This window comes from Erinaceus europaeus, chromosome 2, assembly GCF_950295315.1.
Source record: "Erinaceus europaeus chromosome 2, mEriEur2.1, whole genome shotgun sequence".
In the NCBI taxonomy this organism is placed as follows: Eukaryota; Metazoa; Chordata; class Mammalia; order Eulipotyphla; family Erinaceidae; genus Erinaceus; species Erinaceus europaeus.
In genome coordinates this window covers 38,666,848-38,687,978 of record NC_080163.1, presented here as the reverse complement: position 1 = coordinate 38,687,978, position 21,131 = coordinate 38,666,848, and the positions used below count along the sequence as shown (strand labels likewise).

At 45.6% G+C, this 21,131-nt stretch overlaps 1 protein-coding gene across 2 annotated transcripts in view; it reads right to left on the bottom strand.

The window, feature by feature from the left end:
- Positions 1-3,694: 3,694 nt before the first annotated feature.
- The window catches only part of CATSPER3 (cation channel sperm associated 3), a 48,305-nt gene continuing 30,868 nt past the window's right edge, over positions 3,695-21,131 (bottom strand). For both annotated transcript variants that reach the window (XM_060186399.1, XM_060186400.1), the window contains exons 3-8: positions 15,577-15,816; positions 9,080-9,262; positions 8,149-8,289; positions 7,542-7,661; positions 5,123-5,280; positions 3,695-4,191 (exon numbers count right to left, since the gene is read on the bottom strand). In XM_060186399.1, coding sequence (XP_060042382.1) covers positions 4,068-4,191; positions 5,123-5,280; positions 7,542-7,661; positions 8,149-8,289; positions 9,080-9,262; positions 15,577-15,816 — 966 coding nt within the window. In that variant the 3' untranslated portion in view covers positions 3,695-4,067. The remainder of the gene's footprint in view (positions 4,192-5,122; positions 5,281-7,541; positions 7,662-8,148; positions 8,290-9,079; positions 9,263-15,576; positions 15,817-21,131) is intronic.

Sequence of the window (21,131 nt, the reverse complement as noted above, 5' to 3'; positions counted from 1 at the left end):
CTGGGCCTTGCACTTTGCGCAATCTGCACTTAACCTGCAGCACTACCGCCCAACTCCCGGGTTAATTGTTCTTAATAGCTGCAAAGTATGCCATTGTGTAGATATACCACAGCTTTCTCAGCTACTCATCTGTTGTTGAGCACCTGGGTTGCTTCCAGATTTTAGCTATTATAAATTGTGCTGCTATGAACATAGGTGTACACATTTCTTTTTGGTTGGGTTATATGGAGTCCTTGGGGTATATCCCTAAGAGAGGAATTATTGGTTCATATGGAAGGTCCATGTCTAGCCTTGTGAGAGTTCTCCAGACTGCTCTCCACAGAGATTGGACCAATTTACGTTCCCACCAGCAGTGCATAAGGGTTCCTCTGTCCCCACAGCCTTTCCAGCATTTGTTGCTGCTGTCCTTTTTGATGTATGCCATTCTCACGTGGTGAGGTGGTATCTCAGTGTTGTCTTTATTTGCATTTGTCTGACAATCAGAGAACTGGAACAATTTTTCATGTGTTTGTTAGCCTTTTGGATCTCTTCTGTAGTGAATTTTCTGTTCATATCCTCTGCCCATTTTTGAATGGGGTCATTTGCCTTTTTGTTGTTTAGTTTGCTGAGCTTTTTGTATATTTTGGTTATTAGTCTCTGATGTATGGGATGTGAAGATCTTTTCCCATGCTGTGAGGGGTCTCTTTGTTTGTGTGATAGTTTCTTTGGCTGTGCAGAAGCTTTTCAGTTTAATGTAATCCCATTGGTTTGTTTCTGCTTTAGTCTTCCTCACAGCATATATTATTTCTTTTGACATCATTCCATAGGTCTCTGTTACTGTTTTCAGTATGTCTTAATCTCTTTTTGAGATCTCTTACCTCTTTTTTAGTTTTCTCTAATTCATTCTCGAACTTGCTAATTCTGTCTTCAGCCTCATTTATTCTACTCTCTCTCCCCTGTACTGTTTTCTTAGTTCACCTATTTTGTTACCCTGTTCTGATACTGTTTTAGCTTGTTCAGCTAGTTGTGTTCTTAGCTCAGCTATTTTAGCTTTCAGCTTTCTAATAACCTTGAGATAACTAGTGTTTTCTTCCAGAGTCTCATTTGTTGTTTCTGCATTTCTGATGACAATTATTTCAAACTCTATACTCCCTCCTGTGACTATTACCTTAACAAGCATTTGGATGTTGACCTCACTATTTTATAGTTTAACCTTTGGGGGGCTTTTAGCTGGACTCTTGTCCTGGTTCCTTTCTCCAGTATTTCTTCTTGCTGGTTTAATCATGCTATATAGTATGTCATGAGGTCCATCTATCAGCACTTTTCCAATTACTGATCACTCTTGCCTGGATTGACTTGTGTCTAGGTAAAATACTAGATCACAGTTGTGGAAATTAACAGTTGCTTCAATATTATTTCAATCCCTGAGTTGGAGCACAGAGGCTGTTAAAATCCTCTTTTGTTCTTTTTTTTTCTTCCCTGTAGGCTATGGGAGCCTGAGGGCTTCTAAACTGTAAGTAGGCTTTTTAGCTTAATCACTGACTCCTGACCAAGAGATAAAGCCCGGGTGGGGGAGAGATAGCATAGTGGTTATGCAAAGAGACTCTCACACCCCAAGGATCTAAAGCTCTGGGCTCAATTCAGCTTCTCTGCCAAGCCAGGCAGCAGTGCTGGGCCCTGTAAGTTTCTAAACAAGTCCCATTTATAGCCTGCAGGTTCTGAGGCAATTATTCACCTTGTTCTCATCAGGAGAAAAATGTGGAAAGGCTTCCACTATACAGTCCTACTGCTAGGCCACTGAGGTGTAGCTCTTCTCCTGAGTTTCGTGGTCAGTCCTCTGTTCCCAGATGTCAGCACAAGGCCTTCCCACCTGCAGCTCCAGCCTGTGAGGGCAGTAGCAATGGAGACTCACAGTTGCATTTGGTGAGTCTTAGGGGAGTCCTCTCCTCCCTTCAGCTGTCTTCTTGTTAATAAAACAGACTGGAAGTTGTGCCTCAACTGGTAAACTGCCAGACTGTTACCAGCCACTCAATCTCTCCTTAGGCTCCTTCTTTTCCATGAGCCCCATGTGTTTGCACTAAATGATGGTTTGGTGGTTCCTGAAGTTCTTCTAATCCTGCCCTGTTGTGGTCCCAGTTAGTCTCCTTTTGCATTCCTAGTTGACCAGGAGAGGAAAGAAACACAGCTTCTGCTTCTCCGTAGCCATGACCCAACATATAAAGTGACTTGATATCTTGCCTGAGATCATCTGACTAAAGAATCCAAGTTTTCCTTCTTTCTTATCTATGATACAATAGAAATTGAGAGGGAAGAAAGTGATAGAGAGCTTAACCAGATGCACAACTGCCCAGCCACTTCTGACTTTCTAACCAGCCTCCTTGGTGCAACATTTATATCTTTTATCACTCTAGAGGCCTGGGACAATTCTTAGTATTCCTGGTGAGCTGTTTTCATATTCTCAGGGAGCAAAGTTGACATACCAGGTATAGGTAGTTAGCTTTGTCTGTCCCCAGCCCTAGGTCAGGTCATGGCCTGAGACCTGCCTGTCTTGCTGCCTGAGCTGCACCCATGGAATTCCCCAGGCCTTGTCATCAGGCACTGGTTGCAGAAGATGTCTAGCTTCTCCCATGAAGCTTCACCCATCAGCACTAGGAGCCTGGGGACTCTGTTTACTTCATGCCCACCAACGTGCAAGGTATTAGCACAAGGCTTTCTCTACTCCAGGAACCACATGAGCCTGTTCTCATACCCTACAGGGCACTGTTTCCAGAATGCTCAGTTGGTGTGAACATCTGAGACACAGAGATGGTTTCAGTGTTTTAGGAGGCGTGTGGCTATCTACATTCAAGCGATTACCGTCAATTCCTTGGGGCAAATTTCTGTCATCCAGTCTTGCTATTTTGCTGTAGCTCCAAAACAATAGGGGCACCGAGAGGGCCAGGACTAGACGGTGGGGCCTAATCACAAATTAGCCACACCCTCCCCACAACTCATTAGATAGTAGTCTGATTTGTAACGAAAACCACGACCTCTACCTTCACTGGTCCTGGGGTCTGAAGGCACCATTACCCAGGCTTGCAGCCCAGGGCCCACCCATTTGCCCCACCAGCCACTCTCACCTCTGCCCCTTTATGCCCTGTCTGCCCTGGCTTCCCATTGGTATGTGCTCAGCAGGCATTCTCTGTGCTCAGCTGTGGGTGCTGGCTTCCCCTGAACCTCCCTCTAGAATACTCCCCATTAATGGGAGCAAATGGGTGCTGTTAGACTTTTGGTTGCCAGTGGGGAGCAAGGAAACCCCATCATCTTGCCCTACCTGAGCCCTCAGATGGCACTGTCATGGCTGCACCAATGCTGGAGCTCAGCCAGGAATGACACAGAACATGCTGCCTTTTCAGTGCAGGCACAGCTGGGAAATGGCCCTGGCAGCTGGTGCTGCTGCTTCTCCTCAGCTCTGGGTGAGATATCCGGCATCATCTGCAGGCTCCTCTCCTAGGCCAGCCCAACTAAGGTTTCAGGCCCACACGAAGAGTCCCACCAGTCATGACTGCACCCCTTAGGGCACTGAAACCACTGAGAGGGCGTGGACTTGCAAAGAGGGCCCCCCGATGGTAATGGGACCTGAGAGAGAGAAACATAGATAGCTCTCCTAGGAATGAGGACACCCACACAGAAGAGCTTGACAGTGCTTTCAACACTAGAAAACCACACCAGGTCAAAAGAGTCACACATTTTTATGGGGTGGATGGAGGTGCTTCTGGGTCTCGGGTCCTCAAGAGTCTTCCCCAGTAACCCAGAGGTCCTTCCTGCTGGGCACAGGAAGGAGAGAGCCAGTCTCTGCATGTGGCCTCTGGCAAATCTTGAGTCTCTCTGTCTCCTCACTCCTCAAGCCTAGCTGTGTCTGGTGGAAGAAGAGGGGCAGGCAAATTCTGGGGAATTACACTTAATGGGCACCCACCCAGGTCGAACTTCAAAAGATGAAGACACCCTATGATCACAGGGACCAAATAGAAAAACTTAGAAAGTCTGTGTTCAATCGGGGGGTGTGGGGTGGGGGGTTGCCTGCTATAGCCGGTGTACTCTATGCTAAGCTACCCATAAGCTGTCTTCTCAGGCTGGGGCTGCTGATTCTCAGGCTGAGGCTCCTGATTCTCATTCGATTCTTCCAGCATCAGGCTGAGCACATGCACGATCTCATAGTACAACTCTTGGAGTCTGGAATGAAAGAGTAGAGGGGCCCAGTTTCAAGGATGGGTTCTGGGCCACTTGGCCTCATCCACAGCACAATAGCATCTAGACATCCACCACACCTGGCACATACTGGGTCAGGGAGGATCAAGGGCTTCAGAGTCAGATCTGGTTGCACTGAGGTCCAGATCTACCCCTCCTCCTATGTGCCCCTCACCCCCAAGCCAGCAGCTGCTGCATTACATAAATGTGTCATCTTGGAAGACAACAAACTTGTGGACAATGAGTGAGGTGACTCTGTGAAGTGACCAGACACTGCCCAGCCCACTCTTGGGGACCAAAGTGATTGTTCCTGATCCTTTCCACTGAGTTTTTCTATGAAGCCCTACAAGGGACTTTTGCAGAGAAGCCAGGCTAACTATGTTCAAGAGTGCACTGAGGCTGCTTGATGCCCAGGTACAGCCCCTTCCTGAGCTATGCACTGAGCACTGTCCTGGACCGGGCCACGCTGAGAGCATCACACACATTGTTTCTTAGGATTAACCCAGCAGCCCCTTGTGTGACAGTTGAGGAAGACAAAGATGCTCAGTCAGAGTCACATAGGCAGGCAGTGGCAGGATCAGACCATGAGTTTCAGTTCCTGACTTGCCAGTTGGGGCTCTTTCCTCTGCCTTCTGTAGAGAGAGGTCAGTGAGGAGGGTAGAAAGAATCAGCACGTAACCATGGGTCCAGGTAGGATGGTGACAAGTGGGGAACAGAGCCCCTCCCTCTCCGAGCCATGGCCTGTCCACACAGCAGCCCAACCCTAGGTATACAGGGAATTCTGCACCTTCCCCGAGCAGGGCTTTGCTCCTGTGAACCAGCACATTGGCCATCACCCCTGATCTCCCAAGGCAAGAGCCATGGCCCTGCCCTCTAGAAGCCCAGGACCAGGGAAGGCAGTAAAGCAGGGACTCACGTGTAGATCGTAGTATCCTGGTTGTCCAGAGTGGTCAGGTAGACATCGATGAAGGGCATACTAGTGCCAAAGTCATCTAAGATCATTGGATCATCATGCTGAAGGGTCTGCTTGAAGTTTTTCACCAAATCACTGAAACTTTCATATCCAGCATTTTTCTAGAGAGGGAGGAAAGTAGAGTGCAATGATAAGGAAGAGGCGACACCCAAGGAGTGCAGAGGCCTGGAGACCCAACACAAGGGCCCCTAGACAAAGAGAAGCCTGACTCTGGTCCCAGGATGAGTCTGGAGCCTAATCACTGATTCACCCTGACTTCTTCCCAGCTGGCAGTGAGTGCCAAGCAAGGTAGCCTGAAGGACCAGCATCTGTGCATAAAGGCAAGTGACACATGAAATAATCAGTGAGAGCCAGAGGATGGCTCAGTAACCTCACCCTGCCCTGAACAGACCTCGGGCACAGTCATGACAGACAGACAACTCTATCATGGAGGGAAAGGCCAGGTGGAAGGCACCGAGTATGTGGGAAGGGCCAGACAGGATACTTCAACTCAACCAAGTGCCCCAAGGCCAGTGTGGTGAGATCCAGCTGTGGATCAAAAGGAGGAGAAGACTCAGCCCCAGCCCTTCAAGGCTGTGCCATGCTCAACAGCAAACTCTCTACCTGCTGTCTTCACTCTTGCAGGAGCAGTGTGTGGTAAACCTGGTAGTGTGCACATGTAACAATGTGCAAGTGCTCCAGTTCAAGACCTCAGTTCCCACCTGCAAGGAGGAAGCTTCACAAGTGGTGAAGTAGTGCTATGAGACTCTCTCTCTCTCTCTCTCTCGCTCTCTCCATCTCTATCTATATCTCCCTTTCCCTCTCAATTTCTGTCTCTATCCAATAAATAAATATTTAAAAAAAGAAAAAAAACCAAAGTGGAAGGGGCAAAGAGACCCTGGCCCAGCTCACGTGGCAGAGCTTTGCCATTTATGAGTATCTGGGTTTGAGCCCCTGGTCACATTACATTGGAGCACCATGGCAAGGAGAAGCTTAAGTGCTGTGGAGTCTTCTCCCTCTCTCACTCACTTTCTCTCTGTTTCTATGTTTTAAAAAGCCCTCCTAGACACTATGGTGTTTATCCCTGGGAATTTGGGTGGGGGCACAGAACTTCAGGGGTGGAGGAGGTATGAAATTATATCCCCATGCCTGAGACTCTGAGGTACCAGGTTCAATCCCCAGTATCACTGCAGGCCAAAGCTAAGCAGTGTTCTGATCTCTCTGTAGCTCTCTTTCACTAAAGCAAATAACATATTTTAAAAAGAAACTACATCCCTAGTATTCTTTTAATTTATTTTTTATTTAAGAAAGGATAAATTAACAAAACCATAGGATAGGAGGGGTACAACTCCACACAATTCCCACCACCCAATCTCCATATCCCATCGCCTTCCCTGATAGTTTTCCCATTCTCTATCCCTCTGGGAGCATGGACCCAGCATCCCTATTATTTTATAATCTTATAAATTGAGACCGAGGAGCAAGGATTAACTTCTTAGTAAGCCTGAGTTAATTTATTAGTTGAAGAAGAAAAATGCAGTTGGGTCAATCTTCTTCGTCTTCTCTGTATAAACAGGACTTGCTATTGCTGTAATCAAAGTGATCTTGGTCAGGGGCCACAGAATCTGCTACTTCTGCTAAAGAGTCCTCTGTTAACCCAAATAAATTGTAGTTTCTTTATACAGAAAAAAAAAAACTGTTAAGCTTCTTGCTATGAGTTACTATAGGAAGGCTGATAACTGTAAAAAGGATAAGCCCTGTTACACTCAATGCTCAGTTTTTTTGTTTGTTTTTATTCTAGATATGAGCTAGCATTAATAAAAGATGCTTCTGCTTTAAAAAAGAAAAGAGAAGAGAAGAGAAAGGAAAAAAAAGAAAAGAAAAAGGAAAAGAAAAGGTCATGGACTGGGTGGTGGCACACCTTGTTGAACACAGATGTTACAGTGTACAAGGACCCAGGTTCAAGGCCCTGTCCCCACCTGCAGGGGCTAAGCTTCACAAGTAGTGAGGTAAGCTACAGGTGTCTCTCTGTCTCTCTATCTCTTCCTTCCTCTCAATTTCTGGCTGTCTCTATCCAATAAATAGATAAAGATAATTAAAAATATTAAAGAAAGACAAGCCATTCTAGAGCAGTGAAGTTCCAAAAATGACAAAAAGAGGAGAACGGAAGAAGAGGGGAGAAGTGGAGGGGGGAGGAAGAAGATAAGAGAGGAAGGAAAATGAGATGGATTATACAGCCTGTATTTCTTATGACCAAGATGTCTGAGACCAGCCACCTACCCACCCAGCCACTATATAGACACCAGGTCCCTGTTCTTAGCCACTCAGTCCTTTATCTCTGACAGTCCATCAGTCTGTCTCTCTCTACCATGGAGACACCTACCTGTGACTGCATCAACATGACGATCTTCTCCTGATGCTGCTTCAGAATCATGTGCTTTTCTTCCACGAGCTTCATGTGTCTCTCCAACATCAGATCATACTCAAATTTTTTAATGGAGGTCTAAGAAGTGGGAAGGTACAGGGAATGTACAGACTCACTCCACCCACTTTCTTCCTCAGAAGTTTATTTGTTTGGTTGTTACCAGAGCACTGCTCAGCGCTAGCTTATGGTGGTACTGGTGATTGAACCTGGGACCTCAGAGCCTCAGGCATGTGAGTCATTTTTGCATGACCAGTATGTTGTGTCCTCAGTCTCCATACTGAACTCTAGCACTGTTGCCCAGGTCTCTCAAGAGGGTAACCCTCTACCCCCAGACAAAGCCAGACCCCAGCTCAAGCTGTCTGTGACAACAGCCGTGACTTCCCAAACTTCAGTGTCATGCTGGCCACCTCAAGGGCAGGGAAGTACATTGAATGAGGGAGGAGAGGAACCTGTCTGCCCACCTCCACTCTACTTCAGGAGGCAGTCAGCGTCCTCCCAGGAGACCTGGCCCACAGCTCCCTCTGCCATATGAAAGCTGACCCACCCTCTGCAAACTCAGCCTTACCTCAGTGTGTATGATCATCACACCCACAAACATGCTGAGGAAGACAAAGGTGGCCAGCAAGATGAAGAGGATGGTGAATGCTCGGCTTAAAACGAAGTTTCGATCATCCAGCTCACGCTGCAGGTCTGTCCAACTGTCCACCTGCTCAGCCAGACAGAACAGAACAAGTGTCAGTACACAGTGGGACAGCGACCATTCATGCCCCACTGAGGGAAGTGTTGGCTCTGACTCCACAGCAGCCCCTCAACAATTCTCCCATTCCCAGGCTCCACCCTGTATTTGGTAGATGAGGGTGCTGGGCACCATGTAGTAGGGGCACTTCTGGCCAAATTGCCCTGAGGCTTTTTCTCCAAAAGGCCTCCCATATTTCCCCCACATTACTGCCTCTCCACAAGCCCTCCTTTAAAATTAGCACAGTTATGCATGTACAAACTATTGTACTTACTGTTGAATGTAAAACATTAATTCCCCAAAAAAAGAGAGAAAAAAATTTTTAAAAATAAAATTAGCACAGTCTTCCCAGAGTCCAACCTTCTAGACTTGGATTTATCCTGAGTGGATGTGTGATCCAAAAGGCTATGTGACTTGGGTTTCATTTCTCAATTAAATTTAACCCAAGAAAAATACCTTTTTGTAATTCTTTGAGAGTATTACAATCCAGTGACACAAAAGGGAACACTCTAGAGAGTCACAAGCTTAAAGAGAGAGAGAGAGACGGACTTTGGCCAAAGTGCCAGACTGCTCAGTCCAGAGAGGTCAGCCCTGAGTTTCCCTGAGCCATGGGCTCAGCTAAGCCCCCAGATATGGGGAAGGCCCATTCTAGCACCACAGTGTACACAGAAACACACACACACACACACACACACACACGTACTGTCTGGCCATCCCTGCTCAAGGTCCCTGTTCCCACCACTGCTGCTAAACACAGTACCGTTGTCAAGCTGAAGAGGGTGAAGAAGGCCACAGCTAGGTTCCCCCAGTTATCCACATCACCTCCATCTGAAACTCCAAACAGACAGAAGCCCAGGACAGCAAAGATGAACATCAGGACAAAGAGCAAGGCCAGCACCGAGTTGACAGTGTAGATGGTCTGCCCCATGGCTTCGATGAGAGCCTGCAAGACAGAGGCACTGGGGTTAGATGTGATTGCCAGGCTAGGGGCTCAGAGGACAGAGGCCCAGTCTGTCCAGACCACAGCTTTTCATGGCATCCTGGGCCATGCCTGGCATGCAGCAAGTGTTCAACCAATATTTGTGTGGATGGATGAAGAAATCAGAATTGTGCCAACTGAGAACAACCTGACAAGAGCTCACCTGGCAGCCACCTCACTCACAGTAGATGGGACACTGCCTCAGATCTAGGGAAGTCTCCCCATCAGAGCTACCAGCCTTCTGTCCTGAGCCCCAGCCTGCTTTTATGGTTATCCTGGGGTGTCCTGCCCCTGACCCTCTGTGAGGGTCAGTCCTGAGTGTGTTTCCAGGCTCAGAAGAGCAGGGGAGCCACCCTGGAGAAGGGAATGACCAGAATTGAGAAAAATGTGGCTTCCCATTCTTTTGAGCTGACTCACAAGCAGATCTCCATCTTTTGAGGGGCAAGTAGTAGGGGGAATTATCAGGGACTGATGTGTGCATGACTCTACTGACTCTGGGTTGATCTTTCATTTTTTATGCTTCAGAGAGAGAGAAAGAGAAGGAGATATAATAATAAGACAACACTGCTCTACCATCCTTGGTGCTATGGTGCTTCCTTGGATTGAACCTGGGACCTCTTGCATGGTAAAGAGAGCACCTACCTGGGAAGCTACTACTCCGGCCCAGCTCTCCATCCTGTGGTATCAGCCTGCCCCCCTGTGAGATAGATATTTGCCTTCTCTCCAAATACACTGTCCATTCCTGGGGAGCAGAGTGAATGACTCCTCATCATTTGTTCACCATGACCTGGAGTCTTGGATGTACTGTGTGTTCCGTATGTGCTCATCTACATAGATGCTGTTGTAGGTGTAATTTCAAAGTTCTCAGTGTTACTATTCTTCCTGCTTCAACATGGGGAGTCACAGACTCAGACAAACAAAATAACTTGGTCAGGGTCACAGTCCAATACAGTGGCAGAGCTGGGATCAATTTTCAAGTCTGTGCCACACTCTTCACCTGCTAAGGTGTTGGTATGCTTCTAATTCTGCTTCTGAAAACCCCTTCTGTTTCATTTGGTTTAATCCCCCCTGCTTAACACTATTCTATTTACATAACTAAGCACCAGCATGCCTGCAGGCCATTGGTTTAATCCCCACTGGTTCATGTTGTCTTTTTGCTCCGCCCCCTCTTGTAGTACACCCTGATTTGCACCAGTCACTTGTCGCTCCACCCTCTCTATGTCACATCCTGTTTACACCCTACTTGGCAGTATATATAAGGACAGGTTTGTGAGTTTTCAGTTTAGTTTAGTTTAGCTTAGTTTGGCTTAGATTGCGCTGCGTTCTGCATGAATAAAGAGATACTGTGTACAACCCAGCCATGAGTCCCTGGTCGTCTGTCTCCGCCCGCGAAGCTAGTCCGACACTAAGGTACTCCCCTCTTTTTGTGTGTGTGCCACCAGGTCTAATGCATGAATGATTCTACCAGCCCAGACCAATAGGTTTTATTTTATCCTTTTCACCTTAGAGAGAGAGAAAGAGAAAGAGAGGCAGAGAGAGAGCACAGCAGTCGTGGAGGCTCCCTCAGTGCTGTGGTCCCCACATGTAATGGCAGGACTAGAATTCAGGACTTTTTGCATGCTAAGAGGAGTCCCCTGCCAAGTAAGCTACTCTCCAGGCTCTGAATGCTGCTCTTTCTAAGCCAAGAAATTGTTTAGATGGAACACTAGCAAAGGAGAGACTTGAGAGAGCTGAGGCACACGAGCAGCAAAGTTTTGGAGAGTTCGAGGTAATTTGGGAAGCAGAAAGATGACCCAAGACCATGTGCAGCTGCCCTGTGTGTGAAATGATTTGGCAGCTGCTTACAGGTGCTACAGGCCCACTGAGTTCCTTCCTTCTGTCCTGGGGAAGGGAGCTCAGTATCCCTGGGTTCATTCTTAAAGAGCTGAGTGTGAAAAATCAGCTTCCTGCCTGTGAGGTAAAGCCAGGAGTTCTTGCCCAAGAACTACTAAGGCCTAAGAGGCGAGTCCTCAGTGAGGCAGAGGGAGAACATCACACAGCAGAGCCTGGGGCACTGCAGGACAGGGAATGCTGGGTCTCCCTCCCCCAGGCTGCACAGGCCCAGCACTACCTGAAACCAAACCTGAACAGTCTTGAGACAGCAGTGGAGAAGAACCACCCTGGTCTCCCTGGAGCTGACCTTGGACACTCATCCTGCACAGCCCAGGCAGGTCCCAGTAGGCCCTGCAGGACTGCAGGCCCACAAGAGGTAACACAGTCCCCACCCCCACCCCATAGGCTGTGAGCCCCATCCCTGAAGAAGGCCTGGGCTTTTCAAGTCTGTAGTCGGGCTCCCACAATAGCTGCCAGATTATGAAGTCCAAATTTCTTTGGGTAAGTGATTCCTAGCCCCCAGGTATGCCCCAGGCCTGCCAGGTCTTCACCTTCAACTGGGCTCCTGTTATACTGCACAGAGGAAGGAACCTCTCAGCAGGCAGCTAGTGCCCCCAGCCTCACAGAAGCCAGTGCCCCAACTCCCACGCTGAAGCCTTCTCTGCAACTCTTCCTTTCTGCTTCCCTGCTCCTACACAGGCCTGGGCTTCCTTACCCTGAGCCCCCAGCCATCAGCTTCTCCCCACCTCCATGACTTCTACAGGTCTCTGACACCCTCACTCCATGGTGGATAGGAAGCTTGTTACAGGAGGCCACCCTACCTCACCCTCAGAAACCCTGCCCCACAGGAAAACCCTTGCTTCTACTCTCCTACTCCTATTTTTAAATTTCACATTAAATATTATTATTATTATTATTATTAACCAGCACTGCTTATTTCTGGCTTATGGTGTTGCAAAGGATGGAACCTAGAGCCTATGAGCCTCAGAGCCTCAAGCCCTCAGGCATAGGTGCTTATAAGATGATTCTACCACTCCTAGAGGCCATTCTCTCTCTCTTTCTCTCTCCTTTCATTCCCTCTTTGTTTTTAATATAGACAGAGAAATTAACAAGGAAGTGGGAGATAGAGAGGGAGAGTATAAGAAAGACACCTGCAGCATTGCTTCACTGTTCATGCAGCTTGTCCCCTACAGGTAGGGACCAGGGGCTTGAACCTGGGTCCTTACATGTGGTAACATGTGCTGTCACCTCTCAGCTCCCTCCCACTCCTCTTGTGTCTTAAATGTCTTCCTCCAGGCTCTGCCTCATCCAAGAAGCTCCCCACCTCCACAGAAACCCACCAATCCACATTCCACTACCCTCCCTCCTCAAACTGCCTTAGGAACCAGCATCCATGGTGCCCAGTAACTAGCAAGACCAAGTGACTTTCGCAATACCCATCCTCTCCCTCACTCTGAGGAGTCCCCAGTGTCACACTGATCCCCCAGGAATCCCCAGTCCCCTATCCATCTGCCTTATCCTCATCCCTCCCCAGCCTTGACTCCAGTGCCCAGTACTTCAGACAGCACCTCCCCACTCCTCAGGGACACTAGGGTCTGCCTTCTGACTGCAACACAAAGGAGCCACTCTCAGATCTGAAAGGCAAAGTACCAAGACTTGATGGGCACTTGAGATAGTCCACCCCTGGCTGCTGAATTTGGGGCTCTCAGCAGTGTGGGAAACCAGTGCAGAACGGTGATAACAAGAATATAGTGACTATGGGGGAGAAGAGATGTGAACAAGCCACTCACTATTTGGAAGGCTATGCAAGAGGGATCTGAGAAAGAAGAGTCAAAGCCAACAGTTAACTTACCTCCCAGTGGAGGGGAGGGGATAAGGAACTCTGGTGGTGAGAATTGCATGGATTGTACCTCTCTCATCCTATCATCTTGTTAATCATTATTAAATCACAAATTAAAAAAAACAAAAAATCAATACTAATATAATAATAAATATATAATAAGTAAAAAAAAAAAAAAACATAACTTAGCAGTGGAGTGGAGGTAGAAGTTATCCTTCACCAAAAAATGAAATGCAAAAGAAAGAGCAAGGGCTTGAGAATTTGAAGTCGAAGTGGGGGCAGGGGCAGAGTTGACTTCCAGTTGAAATGGGCTGAGTTTGCATAACACGTGCATCTCAGGAGGCAGTGGGCCTGAAGGCCAGAGAGGAAAGCAATGGGCAGGTGAAGACACTTGCAAAGTAGGAAGGACGACCTAATGAATGTTCAGAGTCAGCCAGAGAAGGGCATGGTCTGGCAAAAACTACATTCAGGAGCCCAGCAAATAAACAAACACCCAACAGGTCGTGACCAAAAGGATGAAGGAAAACCAATACAGGGGGCTGACACACCTGGTTGAGCGCATATGTTACAATGCACAAGGACCTAGGTTCAAGCCACCAGTCCCATCTGCAGGGGGAAGCTTTGCAAATGGTGAAGCCTCTGGGAGATGGTGCAGTGGATAAAGCATCAGACTCTCAAGCAAGTGGTGAAGCAGTGCTGCAGGTGTCTCTCTGTCTCCCTCTCTATCACCCACTTCCTTCTTGTTTTCTGCCTATCTCTCTACAATAAATATAATACAAAATAATTTAAGACAGAAAACAGTGACAAGGATGCCCATGGAAGTGGACACTGGGCTTGATGGCATGATGGCTGTTGGCAACCTGAGAGAAGCCAGATCCTATGGAGTGGAGGAAAGAAGCCAGGACATAAATAAGAAGCCAAGAAGAGGCCACCATGGGGTCAGACACCACTTACAAGGAGCCAGTTACTAAGCTGAGGAAGTTTGGGAGGGGAACACATAGTTAGGGAATGAATAAATGGAGATATGAGGTAGGGGTCATTCCTGAGCATACTCCTTATCTTTCTACCCTGGATAGGCAGTCCACAAATGTTGGACCTAGGCACCAGGAGGGACAGACACCCACACTGGAATAGGGAAAAATCTCACAGTAGAGAAGAAAGACACACCCAACCCGTGAAGGAGGTCCAGACAGCCCCTTCCTAGATGAACTTCTGAAGGAACAATTGGATCACCTCTGAGGGTTGCCTGGAAGCCTTCTGAGCCAAGGCCAGGATGATGACCCCATGACTTCCAGAAACTTTAGATGACTTCTTGGCAGAAGCAACATTTCTACATCTGAATGAATAAAGTAATGAGTCTATTCCCCTAAAGAGAAGCAACAGATCTTTAGCTCTTAGAAGTAAGCAACAAACTCTACCTACTACCAGAGGAGGATGGGTCCTGAAATTAGTGCGGCCTGGAATGTTTCTAACTATGACCACAGAATGTGAGCTCAGACCTACTGGGATGCAGAGGTTACACAGGCTCCTGTGCTGAATATGGGCCCCAGAGTAAACCAGTGGGGTTTAAAGCTAACAATACTTATATGCTGTCCCCATACATGGGAGCTACTCTCGTCCTTGATACAGCTTTCTAGTCCTTTTTCCAACTATGATACCACCTCCCCGGACAATAACTTCAGTCACCTTTATCTTAGATTTCAAGCTCAGGCAAAAACCAGTAGGGTCATGGGCCTCTTGGAATATACCTAAAATAGACCTACTAGCTTTTTCCAAAACAAGGACCCAAAATCTTCATCTGCAGTATTCTTGTCTTTATGTTCATGATTAGTCAACAATTTGTTCTTCTTTACATCTTAACTCTTTTTCAGCCACCAGGTTCCAGATGCTATCATGATGCCAACCAGACTTCCCTGCGTAGACAAAGCCACCAATAGGTCCTGGAGCCCTGCTTCCCCAGATCCCTGTCCCACTAGGGAAAGAGAGAGACAGGCTGGGAGTATGGATCAACCTGTCAATACCCATGTTCAGTGGGGAAGCAATTATAGAAACCAGACCTTCCACTTTCTGCACCCCATAATGATCCTAGGTCCATAGTCCCAGACGGATAAAGAATAGGACACTATCAGGGGACGGTATTGCATATGGAGTTCTGGTGGTGGGAACTGTGTGAAATTGTGCCCCTCTTATCCTATGGTCTTTTCAATATTTCATATATATGAGTAAGGAATGAACTACCAAGATACTCTTGACGGTATAATTAAAGGGACTGATAAAAAATTGTTCACTGTGCAGCCTGGGAGAAAGAAGAGTTCTAATGTCCTCTGAAAAGAAACATCTCTCAAAGTTCAGCTATGGCATTTAACTGATGAGTGGCAGTGGGCCTTGATTTCTTCATCTGCCAAATAGAGCTAAAAATACCTTCCCTACAGATGTGTAAAATAAAACAAGGTAGTCCTAGTAAAGCTCAACCTGCCTCACAGGAAGGCTTAGTGGCCAGATGAATGTAGCAGAATCACTATTTCCTAGAAGCTGGTGAGCAGATAGGTCCAGAAAGCCTACTTACCCGTATCCCACGGCTATAGGTGATAAGCTTGAGAACACGCAGAGACTGCAAGCCATTGCCAATGTTGAGGTAGGGATAGTGCAGGCCGTTGATACTGATCATAGCAGTGGGAATAGAAATAATGACAATGATGCATATATCTAGCAGGTTGTATCCATTCGCCCAGTAACCAATAGGGTCCACATAGAGTTTGAGGTAGAACTCGACACTATAGACAGCTATAATGAAGATCTGTGAAACCTGTGGAATATGAAAGGGTTAGAGGGTCAGACCAAGCTATAGAGCCCTGTGTGCTGGTCCTTCCCTGGTTTGGTCAGATAATCAAGTGTTAGTGTTTGAGACACAGGATTTGGAGTTGTTTCACAGCCACCTGTGTGACAGAGAAACTGAGGCAGAATCCGTGTATCACAGTGGGGGACAAGCGAGTAACTTCATTCCCTTCTTCAAACCGTTTGGCTGTAAGCCTGGGGCTAGGCTTAATCTGGGTTACAGCAGAATGACTAGCTGATGGACAGAGAGGATGTCCATACAGTTGCCCCAATGTAAGGCAACACAATATGTCAGGCAACTCGAACATAAGGTTTCCCATGAGAAAATCCCAAGTTTTCCTTTTTCTTTTTGCCACCAGGGAGGGTCAAAGCCAGGGCTCAGTATGCCCACAACTCCATCATTGCTGGAAGTCATTTTTGTGAGAGGAGAGACACCTACAGCACTGCTACAGTCTTCATGAAAAATGCCCCAACCCCTACCTCTAGCCCCCTTGGAGAATCAGGAACTTGAATACAGGTCCTCACTCATCATAATGTATCTAAGCTCAGCCGGGTGAGCCACCATGAAGACAACCATCCCAAGAGTCTTCCGTCCAACCTAACTACAAGCTTTTAGGAACATAGATTAAAGAGTAAAACTCCACCTATGTTTACTCTATTAATTCATCACACATACTTAAGATCAGCTAATTAATGTGTTTCTGAAGATAGTTTTTTTCTAGTTCTGTACTTCATGAAATATTCTTATTCAAATTCTTTCATGCATCTATAACTCCAATGTCTTAGTTTTATCAAAAAGTACTCTTTTATGGGGGTTGTGTGGTAGCACACTCAGGTAAGCACACACATCCCCATACACAAGGATCCAGGTTTAAGCCACTGTTCCCCACCTGCAGGGAGGATGCTTCATGAGTGGTGAAATGAGTTGCAGATGTCTATCTTTCTCTCCCCCTCTCTATCTGCCCCACTCTCTCAATTTCTGTCTTTTCAAATTAAAATGAAGCAGAAAGGGAAAAAAGTAAAAAATGGCCACCAGAAGCCATGGATTCATAGTAGTGACATCGAGCCCCAGTGATAATCCTGGAGGAAAAAAAAAGAGGGGTAGGGTACTTTTTATGTCATCTATCTCATCAATACATTCACCCATTTAAAAAACTTTTATCACACGTCTGACATATATCATGTGTTCATGGTGTTTTCACGTGGTATCAGGAATCTAATCTACAGGGTCATGCAGGGAAATTTCTACTCACTGAGCACCATGTATATAACTTCCTATATTCTCTTTTTGTCTCTGGCTTATTTCACTTAGCATAATATTTTATGGGTTCATCCACATTGTAGCATCTATCAGAATTTCAGAATTCCCTTGTTTTTTAAGGTTAAATAACATTCCACTTTAGGCATATACCACATTGTCTATTTACTTTTTTTTTTAGTACCATGGTTATCCCTGTGGCTTGATGACTGCTTGATAAATCCACCACTCCCTGTGACCTTTTTTTTCCTTTTCTTTATTTGATAGGACAGAGAGGAATTGAGATGGGAGGGGAGATAGAGAGCAAGAGAGACAGACACCTGCAGTACTTGCTTCACTGCCTGAGAAGCTACCCTACTGTAGGTAGACAGGAAGGGCTCAAACCTGGGTCCTTGTACATGGTAATGTGCTTAACCAGGTACAATACCACCTAGCCCCTGCCACATTGTGTTTATCCATCCAAAACGTCACAGGCATTGGGTTACTCCATCATTGGCTACTGTGGATAATATTATTATGGACACTGATGTTGAGTCTATTCTCAATTCTTTTGGGTGTATACCTAGAAGTAACATTGCTGGCTCATATATGATAAGTTTATGCTTAACTTTTTTATTATTTATTTATAAAAAGGAAACACTGAAAAAAACATAGGATAAGAGGAGTAAAACTTCACACAATTCCCACAACCAGAACTCCGTATCCCATCACCTCCCTTAATAGCTCTCCTATTCTTTAACCCTCTGGGAGTATGGAACCAAGGTCATTATGGGATGCAGAAGGTTGAAGGTCTGGCTTCTATAATTGCTTCCCCGTTGAACATGGGAGTTGACAGGTCTATCTATATATACTCCCAGCCTTCCTCACTCTATCCCTAGTGCGGTGGGGTTCTGGGGAATCAGAGCTCCAGGACACATTGGTGGGGTCATCTGTCCACGGAAGTCTGGTTGGCATCATGGTAACATCTGGAATCTTGTGGCTGAAAAGAGAATTAACATATAAAGCCAAACAAGTTGTTGAGTAATCATGAACATAAAGGCCGGCATAGCGTAGATGAAGAGTTGGGGGGATTCTTCATTCTTTAGATAGCTATTAGGCATATTTTAGTTATATTACAAAGGGCCTGTGGCTATACTAGTTTTTTTTTTTTCTTTTTTCCCCTGAACCTGAAATCTGATATGCAAGTAGATCCTAGTTATTGTCTGGGGAGATGATATAATGGCTAGAAAAAGGACCAGAATAGACTAGGTCTTGTGAGATAGGGAATATGTTCATATGTATCCATAATAGTCTACAGTGAGTCAGTATGAAATTCATTATGAAATAGTGTCTACTTAGATTTAAGATACCCTCCTCACCTATTTCCTCCTATACTTCCCTCACTCACTCCCAAGATATCTTTATCAAAGCAAGGACTGCAAAAGCTGAATAAGAGCAAGAGACTGGCATACTTTAATGATGACTCTTTAGTCACTATCAGGCCACCCCATCAACTTGGGCCCTAGTTGGCGAGTCCTGAGATTCCAAACAGACATGACGGGCCTAGACCACGAATAAATCACTTTCTCCATTGTTACCACTCATTTCTATCAGGAACAACACAACAGAACCCTTTGTGGGCCCCCATAGGACCTTGCCCTCCACTTTGATCAAAAACAGTAGAGAATGTTCCATCCTCTGAAGGGAGACTGGACAATATACTCTATGCTACATCTGAAGAAAATGGGTCCTGATATTGGGGCAGCTTGGAATGTTCCTACTCATGACCACAGAATGTGAGCTCAGATCTACAGGGATGCAGAGGTCACATAGGCTCCTAAGCTGAATATGGACCCCAGATCACATCAAATTGATGGGGTTTATAGTCAACAACATTTATACACCTTTCCCATATTTGGGAGCTACACTTTTCCCAGATCCAGCTTTTCTGGTCTGTTTTCCAGCCATGACATCATCTCCTCAAAAATTTTAAAAATATTTATTTATTTATTCCCTTTTGTTACCCTTGTTGTTTTATTGTTGTTGTTGTTATTGATGTCATTGTTGTCGGATAGAACAAAGGAGAAATAGAGGAGGGGGAGACGGAAAGGGAGAGAAAGATAAACACCTGTAGACCTGCTTCACCGCTTGTGAAGCAACTCCCCTGCAGGTGGGGAGCCAAGGGCTTGAACTGGAATCCTTATGCCGATCCTTCCACTTAACCCACCACACTACTGCCCAACTTGCTATGCTTAACATATTAAGAACTACCTAGTGGGTTTTTATACTGACTGTATGATTTTCACATCTCCACCAGCAATACACAAAAGTTCTAATTTCTTTCCATCTTCACCAGCTCTTGACATTTTCCTCTTTTTCTTTTTTCTCAAATAATAGATGGTATAATGGGTCTGGAGTTGAATGTCATAATGGTATTGATTTGTGTTTTTCCACTGTTAAAACGTGATAGTAAGCATCTTTTCGTGTGCAATTTGTATAGCTTTAAATAAATGCTTGTTCCATCATTAATAATAATTAATAATTAATAACAATTAATTAATAATGAATGATTAATAATTAATAACAATTAATAATGAGTGATAAATGATTATTATTAATTGTTCATTGTTGATATGAGAAAGTTCTTTCTATGTCCTAGATATTAATCCCTTATCAGATCTATGAATACTTTCTCCTTTCCCATGGATTATCTTTTCACTCTTTTCATAATACCCCTGCTTTGCAAGTGTTTTTAATATTGATGAATCCAAGTTATTGTTGTTTTTTTTTCCTATGCTTTTGGTGTTATCTCTGTGAATCCACTGCCAAATACAAGGTCATGAAGATTTATCCTTCATTTCTTCCCACTAAGAGCTCCAGATGGATGTTGGTCCATTTTGAGTTAATTTTTGCATGTGATATGAAAGTAGGGGGGTAATCTTGGTCTTTTGCACATTTTATCAATCTGCCCCAGCGCCATTTGTGAAGAGACCATTTTTCTCCCTTCTCAGAAATTAACTAGTGAGTCTGGGAGGGTATCTCAGAGGTAGAGCATATGCCTTGGCTGTGTGAGGCTCTAGGTTTGATCCCTAATGCCAACAGAAAGCATCAGGGTGAACTCCACACTTAATGGAGAGGCTTTTTGTGTTCTTCACTGTCTCTCATTCTGAAAATATAAAAGTTAAGTTGGTAGATGGCTTTTGCTGGGTTTGATCTGTGGAACCATATATATATATTTTAAAAATTAGCCAATGGCACCAGGCAGTAGCACAGCCTGTTGAACACCCATTTTACCATGCTCAAAGACCTGGGTTCAAGCCTCTAGTTCCCACCTGCAAAGGTGAGGGGAAAGACTTCCAAAGGTGTAAAACAGGGCTGCAGGTGTCTCTCCTTCTCTATGCCTCCCTCCTCTTTCAATTTTTATTGTCCCCTATCCAATACATAAACAACAGAGAGCAATTAGTCATAGGTAATTGTATTTATTTCTACTATGCCAATTCTATCCCACAGGGCTTTCTCTACTTCCCTACTTTACTATTTGTCTGTCTTTATATCAGTGCCACACTACTATATCTCTTAGTTTTCCTACTTTTTATTAAATAGGATAGAGAGAAATTAAGAGAGAACAGGGGGATAAAGAGAGGGAGATCCCCACCTGCAGGGGGTCCACTTCACCAGCTGAGAAGCAGGTCTGAAGGTATCTATCTATCTCTTATCTCCCTTTCCCCTCCATTTCTCTCTGTCCCATCCAATAAAGTGGAAAAATGGCAAAAAAAAAAAAAGGGGGGGAGGAAGAAGAAAAAGAAGAAGAGGAGGAGGAGGAGAAGAAGAAGAAGAAGAGGAAAGAAGAAAGAAGAAGAAGATGAAGAAGAAAAGAAAGACAGACACCTGCAGACCTGTTTCATGGCTCGTGAAGTGGACCCCCTGCATGTGGGGAGCGGGGCTTGAACACTGGTCCTTATGCTTAATAATATGTGTGCTTAACTGGGTATACATAGTAAATTCTGAAATCAGTAAGTGGAAGTCCTCCAACTTTTTCATTTTCAGTA